This window comes from Acromyrmex echinatior, chromosome 18 (genome assembly GCF_024713525.1).
Source record: "Acromyrmex echinatior isolate Ae372 chromosome 18, ASM2471352v2, whole genome shotgun sequence".
Taxonomy (NCBI): domain Eukaryota; kingdom Metazoa; phylum Arthropoda; class Insecta; order Hymenoptera; family Formicidae; genus Acromyrmex; species Acromyrmex echinatior.
In genome coordinates, this window is record NC_141869.1 from 7,786,342 (window position 1) to 7,802,336 (window position 15,995).

Below are 15,995 nucleotides of genomic sequence, written 5' to 3' on the forward strand. Positions count from 1 at the left end.
TATAACGTTCTAGCGTATTAAATGGACAAAGAAATATATTATGTGTTAAACTATTAGGTGTTGGAATTAATTCGTAGCGTTTTACAAGTGATGGGAAGTACTTTCATTAATGTATTTTTTAATGCTCATGTGAAATAAATAACATTCTTTCATTAAAAACGCTACGAATTAATTCCAACACCTAATAGTAAAATGAGTTAATATATTTCTTTGTTCTGTGCGATGATGTCCTATTTAGTACGTTAGACTATACCGTAGTGACGTAGAGCAAGTAGTTTCTCGTGACGCGCGCTGCTGGAGTGGGGAAAACGGTACCGAGATCCGGACTCTGGTCATAATGTATGACATAGAGTGCATTCCACTTGACGTTCTCAATGCTCATGGAATCATTTTATTCTTGTTATTTATGAAACGTTAAACAAGGACAAATAATGCTCGCAAGACTTGTGAGCGCCAAATGGAACGCACCTATAAGTGTCATAATTTATAAGGGAGGGTTCTCAATTGAACACATTAATTTTTGAAACTTAAAAAATCCAAGGTTAATTCACATGTGTTCCTTCTTTCAAATATTCATTAATGAAAATTTCTTAGAATTTTTGTTTCAGATCGATATCACACAGTAATGTCTTTTGTAATGCTTTTTTTGTTTTAGGCTATGGTCAAAGTCTCGCTACAAAAACTATGAAGCGCTTGATTGACCAATCAAGAAACGCTTTAAAGCATTTGTAGCACCACGTTGATCGTACTCTTAGTTAATAAGCTAGTAATTTTGAAATTAATGATCTATTTTAAATTAAAATATCTATTACTATCAAATTTTTATTGAGGATAATTCAATATATGTGTAACAAATCTACAATAGCTTAATGATTATTCGTAGCATGGGTTTCGTAAAAAAAAATCCTAAAAAAATTGTCTCATTAGACTTCCAAAGATAAAAAACTCTTTAAAGCTTAGGGAGATACTAGAACCTCCTGTATTATCGATAAAACAAGCGTTTTAGACGTTTTTATTCCTGTCGAATTTCTTCGTAATAGTTTCACAGAATAAAAATTCCTTTTCCACAATTAAAATGTATATGCTAATGTACTTGTCGTCGATATATTTTATTGTCCGTTTTATTTTTAGCGTTGGTCGCCATATTGAGATAAAAATGGATAAAGAAATCTGTAATTCTGTTATTTTTTCAGCTTTGAACACGAAATATACTGCGACAAGTACATTAACATATACATTTTAATTGTGGAAAAGAAATTTTTATTCTGTGAAATTACTACGAAGAAATTCGACCGGAACAAAAATATCAAAAAAATTAGTTTTATCGGTAATACAGACGGCTCCAGCATCCCCTTTAGGGTTACAGCCAAGCTTAAGACAACGCCAAAAACGCTTTTTATCGAGAAACAAACATTACAATTTAGAGCTTAGAGCAAGAGGCTTAAAGGTTTATCATACCTATTATAGATCGAGCTTGATCAGAAGGAGGTATATGGCCCGTTCGGCGCAAGCCGCGGGTCTGTTCGCGTGGCCCTTCCTGAGTTTCCTGTTGATTGCGGGATGGATCGCTTATCTAGTATACGAATCGTATAAAAAATGGACATCGAGAACAAGGTAATGTCTCGTGAACGGCAACCGACTACGCAGATTCCTGGTTCGCAGAAAAAAAAATAATTCATGGCTCGAACACGATTGAATAGTAAGTTATGGCAAATTTAAATTATAAGGTATTGTGTGCTATTAATCTTGTATGTCCGAATTTGAATTAACAATGACCATCGCATAATTCTTCAAGAATTCGAACTTATAATATATTGGCAAACTATGTTTATATTAATATAATAAATATTACAGTAATATAATATTTATATGATACATTAGAATATAAATATTATATTTATTTTTATTATTATTTATATTAATATACATATTATTTTTGGTTTTGTGGAATGTTTGAAAATTCCTTCAAATTAATAAAAATTTAATCTTAAAAAATTGATTGTGATCAATTACAATCGAATGTGAGAAGAATAATTGAATATGATTGATCAATTCCTTAAGATTTAAGACTTACTACTCTAATCGTATACTGTATGCCATAATCTGTAAAAATTGACTAATCACTAATCAGTCGAGCATTCCCTTCTTATAATTGAATACGAGGAGAATTCGGCTGTAATTAGTCAATTCTTACAGATTATACAGTTACGGCCAATATAAATGATTCCTTAACGTATTATTTCTCGCTTGTGACGTCACGATCTTGGTAGCAAGCTGACGTCAAATGACGTCATTTGATGTCAAAATGACGTAGCTTGCTACCTGGGGATTCAATATGGCCACGGCAACTGCGCAGTTCGTTGATTATATTGTATCACTGCATCGAGATATTTTATATAAAGCAGCTTTTAATATGCACTGATTCAGTGTAATGCGAGTGATCGAATTTATCATAAGAAAAATGTTCACCGCTTAAAAAAGTACGCTTTAAATTGCGTTGCCTATAAATTTAAAACTCAGCGTAACTTCTACGAGTTATTGACCGTGTTCCGATATATACCAATTACCAATACACTGAAAATTTATAATATGATACGTAATGTGTGTTTGTGTGTGTGTGTGTATGTATGTATGTATATTATAGATTTTCACTTTTCAGTACTGGCAGTGTATATCAGAGAACACGGTTTATATCTATGGAAGAGTGAACCGTTTGATGATTATCGACGTTACGAATGAATATTTTCGCGCCTCCGCAACGTTGGAACATAATGGGAATCATATCGATTTTCGTTCCGTTAGAGACATTGGCAATACTTTCTTGACGAGTGTCACGAGTATAGAGAAAAAACGCGACGTCGAACACTAGGGTGCGTTCGGCGTAACTCGTGCTACTGTCGAGTGTAGAGTTAATCGGCACGTGGTATGAAACGCAAATGGACTCAATGGTGATTACTTTAGACTCCTGGCTCGAAGTAGGCGATCAGTAGATAGAAGCAACGAGCGAGCGAGTGAGCGAGCGACAGACAGACGGAGGGAGAGAGAGAGAGAGAGAGAGAGAGAGAGAGAGAGAGAGAGAGAGAGAGAGAGAGAATGGCAGAATGAAAGAGAAACATGTGAGCGAACAGGGGACTCGGAATATATTCCTGGCACGTAAAGTTGCCTAAGACGCGGTAGAAGTGCGTGTGACTTCGCACGGAAGGAAGTCCGGAGTGCATTCTCAATGCATGTTAGTGCGGCACGATCGCACGTCGTGAGGACGCGGGCGACGGTGACGGTGACGCCGACGAGGGCGACGACGACGACGACGACGAAGACGGAGGAGCACGCGCGGGAATGACGAGTGCGCTCGCAATACAGGCGATGACGTGACGCGATAAACACGAACGACCGGGCCTACAAGAACGCGACGCGTCGCGCCGCGATGGAGCTGAACTTTTGCGAGAAGACGGTCGACCGCGACGACCACGTGTCTTTTTCCGGGGAGGGGCCGTCTTCCGGCCCTGGCGCTGGCCTCGAGTATGACCTGTGGGAAGGCCAGTTCCAATTCCTAGGACAGCAATCGCCGTCGCCATCGTCGCCGTCGCCGCCACGCAACGATCGACATCCACCTCGTCGCCGTGGGCACCGGCTTGGCGAGCAAGTAAGAGGAGAATGATAATCTCTGGCCCTGGCCCGCCCGGCAGGAAGCATCAAACGATCGTCGAGATTTTGAATTCACCGCGAATTCGCTTCTTCGAATCTTTGAATTCGGTTCGACCTACCGCGGACGTAGAGCGAGAGCGCGCACGCTTTATTGCGTGTTATAGACTGTCATTGCGTACGTGCGTATGTATCCCGCGAATAAACGCGGAGGCTATTCTCGTGCGTCCTTGTTACCGGCACGTTTATCTGTTCGAGATTTTATATTTGCATTTCGCGCATAAACGACATTTCACTTTGCGTGCTCACTCGGATACGTCGAAAAGACATGGAAAATGACAATAGTAAATGAGATTTTTATGCGATATCGTTTTATGTATATCGTTCGATTATATAAAACTCATCTTCAAAGGGATATCAGTTGATTATTGTTATCGCTTGCGATATTTTCTGATGATCTAAGATAGCGAGTATTTCTAATCGTGCATAGTCGTTGTTACATGCGCGCAACATAATATAATAGGGATACGAGGCCTGAAGGCAAGATTTTATCATATACTTTCTTCGCTTCTGTGACAGGCTTCTGTGACAGGCTGTTCCAATAAAAAGAGACAAGAAGACTGTAAGTAGTCCGTCGTCTCCATTGATAGCCGCAGCATTGATAATCGCGACAGCGTGGGCATGCTCCTAAAGGGAGTATGCGTTTCCAACTTTCCTTCAATATACTTTCTCCAAATAATTCCGCACCTACGAAGGTACTATTCGTGGATTCTTAAGCCGATATTCGTCAGATCTTATATTCAAGACCGTCTTAAGAAGTCGCGAATCAATCAGAAACCTGTATTAGCGTCTTAAGACTTGATATAAGAATTGATTATAAATACCGTCCTTAGTGTGTCAATTAATCGATCCGTTCATATTCGATCGGTAGCTCTTTGTAGTCTTCTCAGTGAATGACATCATTGGATTTTTAATTTTCAGCGTATCATTTTTCCATACTTGGTTAATCGAAGTTATTAGTATTTTCTATTGCTTTTTTTAAGGGGGGAATTTTAGGAGACCGAAGAAGAATGATCTTTCGTAATTTTTAAACAGGAAGACTAATGCCTATTTAAAATTTTTTTTACATTTTAATACAACTATTATACATTTAATTTTTTGTGTAAAGAAAAAAGTTATTCAGGATAAATATATAAACATTTAATTTTGTGTATCCTCGGTACTTTAATTCTTGAAACAAAAACGAAGAAAATATTTATAATTTTCATGTTATTTTGTTCCAAATAAACCTTTAAAATTAAAAATATATATACATATATATTAGGTGTTGGAATTAATTCGTAGCGTTTTACAAGTGATGGGAAGTACTTTCATTAATGTATTTTTTAATGCTCATGTGAAATAAATAACATTCTTTCATTAAAAAACGCTACGAATTAATTCCAACACCTAATATATATATATATATATAAATTAAAATTTTGTGCGACTTTGAAAAAAAAATTACGATTTTCATTAGACAGCGTCCATTTCTTTATGCAAAAAAAAAACTGTTAATATTGGTTTTTAAAATAATTTTTTAGATTCATTGAGGAAGGTTGATCATTATCTAAAAAGTTTTATAAGAAGTTGATTGGCCAAATAATTTTTTTTTAAATCGTATATACAAAATTAAAGAAAATTTAAAAGACAGATTTTGGGATAAACGTTTAAAGTTTTCAATGTAGTTCTTGAATATTTTCAATGTTCGAAATCTACTATTCCAGGGGCACACAGTAGTGCTTCAACTTCCTCATTCCGGACTAATATTAATTTCCAATTCATTAATGATTTTTAAAATAGACAGAATATCCTTTGTTGAAAATGCCAGTGGCAATAGAAGCAGTAATTTTGAGTATTTTTACATTGCAATTGAGATGCTTTGGCTCTCAAGATGTCGAGTTAAACTTTCATTTGCGTTCCAAGTACATCCAGACATTGCGTTAACAGATCGTATGATCGATGTAAATAGGAATCAAATGTTTCTCAATAACAATATCGTCGCGCGCCTATATATCTGTCCGCCGCGTTAGAAGCGTTTATGATTATGCAGCGCTGTGATTGGCTGGAAGAAATTTTTCATTTCTCACATTTTAGTATTAGCAAAAAAATCGTGGTTTAGTATGTTTCAATAGTATAATGTCTCGAAATCATTTTGGCACCACAGACTTCTATAAATATACTGCCAACTTTGCCTCCATGTTTGAAGACAGCGTCATGTTTATGTTTACTCACTCTCACATATATAAATCACATGGATAATAACGTTAGTGTTTTCATATAAATTCACGCGATATTCATAGACAGGGTGCATACATATACATATGAACTGAAACAAGGACAGCTCGAAATCAGATTCATCTCTTTCTATCATTGAGTCAGCAGTCTAGTTATAGAAGTCTGTATTGGCACCAAATACATATGAACAAATAATTTTGTAGAAAAAAGAAACTTGAAGCGCGACGCGGAGCGCACAGATTAAACTATTTGTTTTTCATATGTTACACTTGACAAAAAAATCAGATTTGTTTATACTTCGAAAGTACGTTGCTTGGAGAACATTTTGGCATTAAATGTCAGTTATCGGCGATTGCTCTTCTTTTCTATACTTTTACCAAAGTATTAGTATTCTAGCTCTCTATTGCCATGCTTCCAATCAAGTAAAATATTGGGTCATCTAAAAAGTATCCGCGGTTTTTTGTCACTAGATGTGTTGATGGTCATATATCTAGTAACAAAGTACCGCGGATACTTTTTAAATGACCCAATAGATAATAAATGTATGTTTTTATTCGTTAATTTTTATCTAAGGTATTATTATTAGGTGTTGGAATTAATTCGTAGCGTTTTTTAATGAAAGAATGTTATTTATTTCACATGAGCATTAAAAAATACATTAATGAAAGTACTTCCCATCACTTGTAAAACGCTACGAATTAATTCCAACACCTAATATTTTTATAAATTATATACTTACAATTAGATTTCGTTCTTATAGTTGTTTCCTATGTTCTAAAATGCCTATATAAGATAGACTTTCCAGTTTCTTATACGAATAGCGAAAAATCTTGTAGACATAAGTTTACTTTTATATATTCTTAAAAAAGGATCCATTAAGAAAGGACTATTTTATAAATTCTATTTTTAATTCACCTCTAGAAAATTCTTACATCTTTTCACTTTTCTTAAATCTCTTGTGGCGTAGGACATAGCAATATCCCTTAAAAATTCTCTTTCAAATGATTTTTTAAACGAAAATCTCTGAAACTTATCTAAAACCTATCTAAAATCTAAATGGTAACAAAATTTATAAAATATAAACTTGTAATATCCTCGTAAAATTTTCTGCGTAATAGAGTTTTGTTTTTTGGATGTAAAAAAAGTCGATGAAAACGTGTTTAACATCATTAAGATTACTTTATATCACGATTAGGAACGACTCACTCTAGAAAGTGTATGAAATGAAATATGAAGGCGATGTGTTTCGTATGAAACCTTAAACTCCTTTTAAATGCCACAGGTTCAAATGATCCAAGAGCAAATGGATGCTTTAGCGGATACTAAGTCGGTCGGTGAGGAAAGGTACGCTCGAGCGAAACAAGAAAATGCAACATTACAGGCGCGAATATTGATGCTCGAGGAAGCAGCCAAAGATGCAGAAACGAGAGCCGAAGAGAGGCTTCAAGTAAGTAACTCGATATAGATCGGTTAAACATAATCTAGTATAAAAAAAGGAAAATTAATAATTTTTAAAGTTCATTGTAAATGTATATACATTTTAAATACGTACATTATATATTTTCATATGCATTATATACGTAACACGTATATAACTATACAATAAAATCATTTCTTTCATTTTTTTATAAGATATTTTGCATTTTGAATTCGATATCGAAAACAATTGAAGAGCATAATTTTTGTTCCTATGCTCTTCGAGGATTCTCTATAGTATAGAATCTATACTATAGATAAGATGAAGTTATAGGCTTTTTTAATCGCAAAAAGTGATTATACTTTATTAAAAAAAAAATTTCTCCGTATTTCACAGGCCGAGCAACGAAGACATCGGGAATGGGCGTGTCGCTTGGAACGTGAACGTCAGTTGCAATTGGAAAACTGTGACATTAAGCTGCAAGCAGCGGAGCTGGACAATACCAGTTTGCGGGAGGAGATTGCGCGAATACGCGAACAGCTCGAGACAGCGAGAACGGATAAAGCGCAGCTTGAGAATGATCTCCGGGAGGCCAGAAGGGAAGCGGACGCCGCGCGCGAAAGTGAACGTCATGCGATAAGCCGAGCTAACGAGGCTCATCATATGCTCGATGTTATGAGAGAAGAAGAACTTTCGTTACGGAACGAGGATCAGCAGAGGCTTGAAGAACTGGTGCAGCAGGTGGTTCAACTTCAAGCTCGCAATAAAAGTATGTTCATTGTTGCACTACGGAATTATTAATTGGATATCGTATTAATTGCATATCGTGAGCTTTCGGAAGTCATTCGCTTCTTAAGCATTTCTAAAGCAGTGTATCTAAATTGATTTGTTAAGATAAATTTCGTTCTATATAATAATATTACTATAATATATTATTCATCGATTTGTAGGCTTGGAAGAATCTCGAGACGAATTGCAAGCTGCTGCGGCGTTGCAGGCAGGTCGTGAACTTATAATGCTGAATCCTTGTAATAATAACGCTGAAAAGGGTCCTAGTCTTGCTGTAGAATTGTTAGCCGGCATGAATCCAGATCAGGTATTTTCTTAAGATGTATCGAATCTATTAACTATAACGAATGGATATTAACAATTGATATTAACATCAACTTCTTCTCATCGCCTTACAGATAGATGGCAAAGGAGAGCTCAATGAACCGTGTACGATGGCTGAAGTACGTATTAAAGCTTAATTCGAAATTTTGCTTTGAGAACGGCATAATTAATTTTTATATTTGTGTTACAGTTAAAACAAGCCTTAAAGGAGCAGCAAGAAGTGAACACGCAATTAAGAACATACATTGATGGAATATTATTGAACATCGTGGAAAATTATCCGCAATTGTTAGAAGTGAAACAAATGCACTGATACATAGCACATAATCCATCATTACATTCTGTTTTAATGCTTTCAAGGCAGTTGTACATTAACTTTCTTTTAATTGAAGAGACTCGAGGGGGCTGTCTAGAATTTGACCAACATATATGTTTTACATATTAATATTTTCGAATATTTGAATATATAGCTCAAAAGCGCACTTGAAAGTCAATTGTTAATTAAAGTCGAGCCTTTTTAAAGCAATAGTTCCCGCTTAACGTAAAACTCTAAAAGACGTTCAATTAGCATTCGCAAAAAGAGCCTTTTCTAATTATAAGTCTAAGACATTTCTTCGGGTTTCTTTATTTATCTTATCAGAATCAAAATTCGTATGACTGTTTAAGTTCTAGGCAGCGACCATCTCTGTACATCTAGAAAAAAAAAATAATAAAGTGACGCTATTGTAGTTGCAGTGTGTACAATGATACAAAAGAGAGAATATTCGACTGTTATATCTCTGAGATGTCATATTATTTGCAGATCTATGAGCCGTTTTTTTCCACTGCCATCAAACTTCGTCGCGCTAGTATCAGAGTGGTGAACAAATTACGCTTCTCGAATTCTTTACATGTCGTTGGCTGACCTAAGCACTTTGCTATACGCGATATCTTTAAAGTATTCGTACATATTAATGATCATATATGATTAATCCGAATGAATATACAGGGTATCCCATAATTATTGATACAGCGCTCGTATGCAGATAGAACGGAATAAACTAAGTCGAAAAGTTCTATGCTATTTTGCATTTTTCGTAACAGTTAACAAGAAATCATACTAAAAATGGTCCTGAATTCACTCTGAACTGATTGTCCACCGTCTTTTTTATTGAAACGAAATCTTCTAACAGCACAGAAAAATGTATTTAAAATTAAAGTAGTATACAAGAGAATTAGCGATTGCTAATAATTTTAACTACTGTGAAAATTGCAAACCAGTAAGACTTTTCGAGTCAGTTTGATCCGCTCTGCCTGCATACGAGCACTGTATCAATAATTAAAATTGGGGATCACGTATGCATATGTATGTCATGTATCACGGTAGTGTCTCGCTAAGACATTGCGTAAGACACTGCCGTGTTCCTTTATGCAAACCGGCGAGTTGCTTTGGATCGAGATTATCGGTACATATATGTCATGTATATGTACATGTACGCGCGTGTGCGACAACGGAGATGACATAACTGCAGACTGCATATGTCGCGAAAAACTGTGATGCATTAGAGTACCTTTTCATTGAAAATTTGTGTCTTGGCTACACACGCCTATAATATATCATACGGGCAACTATCTTGTACTCTAGATCTTTATATCGAAAGCTAGTAAAATTGCAATAAATGATTCTATTTTGATATTCGTTTCGCCTTCTTTCCCGCTTTCCAAAAATTGATTTTGATTTTCGAGAAAGTTGACCGGTACTTCGATTTTCGTCATCTAGGCTCGAATAAATCTCTTATTGGAACGTGTTCTAATAACTTCAATGATTTCAAAAAAAGAAGGATTTGATCGAGAATTTCGAAAAATGTGTCCCTGACGAAATACAAATTTTTACGAAGAAATACAGAAAAATTACATAGATTGAGACAAGATCTTAGAAATTATTAGTTTTTCGTAGTGGGACATAGAGCGGCGTTATTTGAAGATTGAAGAACCTAGAAATCTTCTGCCCTCAAACAATGTCACTCTACATCCCACACTACGAATATCTCCGAAAAATTAAGAATTCTATGCAGTTCTTCGTAAAAGTTTTTCTGAGTGCGTTTCAACTTTCGCTATTCGTCAAAATATATACGATTCAAAAATTCCTCTACCTGAAAAATAACTTTCTAAATAATTTTGTGAACTTGCTGCAAGACACAATCTACTAAGCGAGAAAATTTCCATTTTACTATCAGCAAGGAAATGTGGCATCACCTCGTTATAATATCCACATGTACTGATTGAATCAGCAATTTTTGAATTTCTAGACTAAGATCTTCAACTTCAGTTTATTTGGTTTTTAATAAAGTTGTAATCATTTGAAAGCATTCATAATATACCAAAACAGAAATAGAAATCATAAAGAAACGTATTCAAAGTGTAATTATGTATATAGCACCAGATTTATTCACGTTGCTTTTTTAAGAAATGTTCAAAAATTTTTGCACTTAAAATGAGATAAATATATGTATTATACATTCAGATATTGGAGAGAGAAACTAAAGATTTTGAATGCAAAAAGTTGTGTGTGCAAGCAACACGAACAAATTTAGTGTTAAAACGAGTTTATTATAAAGATGCTTCCAGACGATTTGTTCAACATAAGCCAACTTTGCACACATTCGTTAAATTGGTCTATATTCATGGAGAATTATGCATGTGTGTGTCTGTATGTGTGAATATTTGACAATCTGATATACATTGTCCATATCGTCTGGAGGAACCTTAAGTGAGAGGGGCGAATTCGCGTTTTCGAAACAATCGCAGTTGTTTAGAGTATACGGATAATTTGTTAAAAAGATAAATAAAAACAATTTGTTAAAAAATGATTACTTATGTATGTAATCCAAAAACCTTATACATATAAGAATATCAAATTATCTTGTATAGTCTGATAATTATGCTTCAAAAGCGAAAAAAATTAATTTAAATAACAAGAATTTAAAAATTTTTTCAATCTTTATTTAAGAATATATTATGTAAAACTCATGCAGAGCAGACCTTTAAAATATGTTCTAAAGACATTCTTTACTTTCTAGAATTTATTCCCAGGATATCCTTCGAATAAAGTGTGCGGAAAATCGGACTACAGTGCTAAATTCAACGTATAGTATGTATTACGTCTTTATTTTATAGAATTATTAAGAAACGGACTATGAATACCGGTCTATGTGTTCATAAAGATTGCATAACGAATTACAGACCATTTTGTCAGACTCTCATTTTTACTTATCTTATGAAAAAGATGAATTATTGCAAAATTACAAATTGTATTATAAAAACTGATTATATTATCTGATAAAAGACAATTTTCAGTTTGTATTTATGTATTTAAAGTTTTATTTTTACCTTTTGTTTAAGAAATATTATCGAAAAACAAAATGGTATGTAGGTATTGGCGACTTTTCTCTATTCTAAATATTATATTATCTACTATATTATCTAAAATTGAGACATTGGAATATCAAAAATATTCCACGCGAATAATTATATTAATTACGTTTAAAAGAACCACGCAAGTAATATAGAATTGAACAAGTGCCAGAGATGCCACACAGCAAAGAGCGAAATGTACGACGATAAATAAATTTTGAGACCACTTTAAGTAATGTCCAAAGATGTTAATACAGCTTTCTGATTGGTTTATAACATCTTAAGACTGTACTTAAGACTAACTAGGCGATTTTAAATAGGGATCTGACTATAAATACAGACAGAAAGAAACCTGAATCTTTATTAATTTGATAGATTTTAGTTATTTTAGCAATTTATTTCCATCAGGAACATCGTAAAAGAATGGATATTGTTGTATAGTTTACATCCACTTCTTCAGAGGGCAGTGCTCGAGGGGAATACTTTGCTGTTACAAGAAAAGTCCGCGTATTCTTTCTCAAGTTTCTTTTTGATAAGAGCATATGACCTAGTTTACATCATGCATTTGATGTGGATGTTAACTAATAATTAAATTATCTTAATTTCGGCGATACAAGTAAACATATTATACATAATCTATTTAATTGATCTATTTAATTGATTATGTTGATGCATATTATATCAATTTAATACATCAATCTTTAAATTAAACATTGTCGAAATTAAGATAATTTAATAGAAAGTTACTGGTTAATATGGGTATTAAAAACTCTGTAAATAAAGCCTTAGAGTATGCGATGCGAACAAACCTTTTTGCAACTATTAGAAATTATCTTCGCTGACTTTGAACACAATCAATTTTAACAATAATTAATTCGTGAGATAATTTAAGCTTTCCCTTGCTTTTTCTGCCAAATTTGATTATTTCGTTAAATGCAAAAATGTGTCGAATGAGCATAACTTTATCATACACAATATCAGAGTTATCTAACTATACCGGAGCATATTTCGGATTCTCACTGGGTGTTCTCCGGGTGTCAACAAACGTTAAACAAGGATGACATGACACCCGGAGAGCATCCAGATGGAAATCGGAGCACGCCTCTAATTACTTTTTATTTATTACAGAATTCATCAACCGCACTCATTACTCGATTACTCCAAAGAAGAACAAGATTGTTAATCATAATGACTATTTTAAAGACTCTAATCGCTGGAGGACAAATATGCCTCAAAAGATTTTATGCTACAAGTCCAAAATTTATTGAAATTACACAAGACAATAATACAGGTAATACTGCTATTTCCATCGATGCTTAGTACACGGTTTTTCCTTTCAAACTTTATTTTATTGACTAGGTATCGAAATTATATCTATGGCAAGAAAACCTGTTAACAGCTTGAATACAGAGTTATTAAGTGAACTAAAGACATTTTTATTGGAGGCCCAAAACAGTCGCATTAAAGGCGTTATATTAACGTCATCCTTGCCAACTATATTCTCGGCAGGATTAGACATTATGGAATTGTTTAATGATAAAGAGAAACTTACTGATTTCTGGCAAACATTACAAGACACTTGGCTGACTCTTTACAGTTTGACTATACCGATTGCTGCTGCTATCAATGTACAGTCTTTCAAGTATTACTTGAATTACTTTACTAGCATATCTCTGCAACATTTAATATAATATTCCTTTCTACGAAGGGCTCTAGTCCTGCCGGAGGCTGTCTGTTGGCAATGTCTACGGAATATAGAGTCTTGGTTGAAGGCAAGCATACTATAGGCTTAAACGAAACACAATTGGGTATAATTGCTCCAAAATGGTTCAGGGATGTATATATCTCGTTAATTGGCCATCGACAAGCTGAGCTGGCGCTTTTAAGGTAAATGTAAGATATTGAATAAATACGTATATATAAATGTATAATATACTTAAAAAATGAGAGATACATGACGAGATTTTACATAATATAATTATTATATTTTAGAGGAGTGATGTTTAAGCCTGAGAAGGCATTGCAGCTTGGACTCGTGGATGAGCTCGCTAAAGATAAAATGGATGCGATCGAAAAGTGCAAAAAATACATATTATCTTATGATAATGTACCAGGTAAAAATACTGGACTGTAGCATTTTGTTTAATAGGCATTGTATATATTATACAGGCGTACAAAACAAAATTTAATGTTTGATTCGGAGATTAATGATATTCTTAGGTATTTTGACGCTCTGTAACCGAATTCAATGTTGAAATGTTTCCATCATGTCACAATTTGTTTTATCAACTGAAAATAGCTCAATCTTTCATTTATTTTTATTAGAGCCATTTATGGCTTGATTTTTAATATGCAAGCGATAAGTTGAAAATACTGAAAATCGAGTTATTTTTATAACATGATAGAGCAATTTGGATACCGAATTCGGTTTTAGAACATTAACATACATAAAAATATGATTTAATTTTCTCCGGATCAAAAATTTCTTTTGTCTGCGTTATTAATCATATATTGTTTTTAATCATATATTTATTGAAATAAAGGTTTAGCAAGAACCACCACCAAGGTACATTTGCGAAACGATTTGATCGAGTGGTTGAAAAACAATAAGAAAGCTGATACTGATAACTTCATAAACTATGTACAATCACCGAAAGTACAAAATGGCCTTAAACTTTATATTGAATATTTGAAGAAGAAGCAACAATAGGTATCTTGATATGAGACAATATTTGTTACATTCTTACTAATCAAAGTAAATAATTTTGTAAACTTTTATATTATATCTTAGAATATATATTTTTATATCATGTGCATTAACAAATGTGAAAGTGTCATGCTCACATTTATTACTCACATTTTATTACGTATAGTCAGAAGAAGTAAAATACATCATGTTAATTATTAATTCTCCAATATATATAATACAATATTGGGTTGAGGAAGAAATTTTACCTTACTTAGTCCTTTTACATAATTATAATATAATTGAAACATATTTTTTAAATTGTTTACAAAATATATGCCAAAATATATGCTTTTATTAAAATATATGCTGTTTGATCAATGATCTTTTGCCATTTTTTGGATAGAAAATTCTATCGGTGTAGAATTCTGTGCTCAATAAAAAACCGAGATAACTTCTAAAAAGACTTTTCCCCAATCCATTATATACACAGCCGCTCACGGAAGTTCGGACACCCGCATAAATTTTATTGAATCATGTAAAAAATTAGAATATTCTTTTATATATTTTAGGATACTTGTGTACATACTGACACCAGTTCCAAAAGTTTTATAAATTATTTTTAATTTTATATATCAGGATATTAAATATTTTTTATTTTATATATCAGAATTTTATATGTCAGGAGTCTTAAAATAAAAAATGATATATTGTATTAAAATATTCAAATCGCCACTGCCATATTGAATCGTGACGTCATAAAAGAAAAATGATATGAATGATTACTTTTTGTTACATACTATTTATAAATAAAGACAATGAATAAATCGAAATGATGAGATCGCTTTGAATGAGACGAAGCTATTCTTATCCTCTCTGGCAATCAGTAAAATCGTAAAAGATGATAAAAGACACGTGTTTACTCAATGCACATGTGTAACCTATTTTAATCTTCATATGCCTTTTACGATTATTTATTGACTGTCAGGGGGGAGGAAGGATAGCTTTAATCCATTTTTACAAATATTAAAGCAATCTTATCATTTCGTTTTATTTAAATTGCGTCTTTATTTACAAACGGCATGTAAAAAATTAATGGGTGTCATTTCTCTTAAAATGTCACAATTCAGTATAGCCACGGCAACTACTCAGGAATCTCAATTAAGTTTTGTTATTATACGCAAGGTATCCAGACCTCATATAAAAAAGGGTCATTTTTTAATCCTTAGAAATTTAAGAGAATAATTTGAAAACAATAAAGACAGTGTGTAGATCCTACAAAAATATGCTCGCAGAAGCGCAAAAATCACGCAATTTTGTTAGATAGAAGAAACTCGCATAAGGGGTAATCATTAATCATTTGTATATTTGCAAGTAAATTTCTTGTTAATACAAATCTTACTTGCAATAAAAAAATCCGCCACTACAGGCAAAACTCTTTATTCAAGTAATTAAGTGTACAATTAT

General features: G+C 33.4%; 2 protein-coding genes across 9 annotated transcripts in view; both read left to right on the forward strand.

The window, feature by feature from the left end:
• nuf (rab11 family-interacting protein nuf) overlaps positions 1–10,122 on the forward strand; it is a 26,136-nt gene extending 16,014 nt beyond the window's left edge. The window contains exons 6-10 of the mRNA XM_011053875.2: positions 7,202–7,366; positions 7,733–8,105; positions 8,287–8,432; positions 8,524–8,568; positions 8,640–10,122. Of these exons, the coding sequence (XP_011052177.1) occupies positions 7,202–7,366; positions 7,733–8,105; positions 8,287–8,432; positions 8,524–8,568; positions 8,640–8,762 (852 nt within the window). The 3' untranslated portion in view covers positions 8,763–10,122. The remainder of the gene's footprint in view (positions 1–7,201; positions 7,367–7,732; positions 8,106–8,286; positions 8,433–8,523; positions 8,569–8,639) is intronic.
• A 2,137-nt stretch (positions 10,123–12,259) lies between these two features.
• LOC105144756 (enoyl-CoA delta isomerase 1, mitochondrial) lies at positions 12,260–14,893 on the forward strand. Of its 8 annotated transcripts, none has more exons than XM_011053866.2 (6): positions 12,260–12,343; positions 12,971–13,133; positions 13,202–13,470; positions 13,551–13,729; positions 13,835–13,956; positions 14,386–14,893. In XM_011053866.2, exons 2-6 carry the CDS (start codon positions 13,031–13,033, stop codon positions 14,550–14,552), a joined length of 840 nt encoding a protein of 279 aa, XP_011052168.1. In that variant the 5' UTR covers positions 12,260–12,343; positions 12,971–13,030; the 3' UTR covers positions 14,553–14,893. The 8 variants fall into 8 exon arrangements, with proteins under 8 accessions (XP_011052168.1, XP_011052167.1, XP_087271938.1 ...); XM_011053865.2 differs by having other exon boundaries at positions 12,302–12,458; XM_087415812.1 differs by having other exon boundaries at positions 12,332–12,349.
• The last annotated feature ends 1,102 nt before the right edge of the window (positions 14,894–15,995 follow it).

Coding starts and splice junctions, on each gene's coding strand:
- LOC105144756 (XM_087415809.1), top strand. CDS start 12,905: ATGACACCCGGAGAGCATCCAGATGGAAATCGGAGCACGCCTCTAATT. Junction 13,730..13,834: donor GCTGAGCTGGCGCTTTTAAG/GTAAATGTAAGA, acceptor ATTATATTTTAG/AGGAGTGATGTTTAAGCCTG. Junction 13,957..14,385: donor ATCTTATGATAATGTACCAG/GTAAAAATACTG, acceptor ATTGAAATAAAG/GTTTAGCAAGAACCACCACC.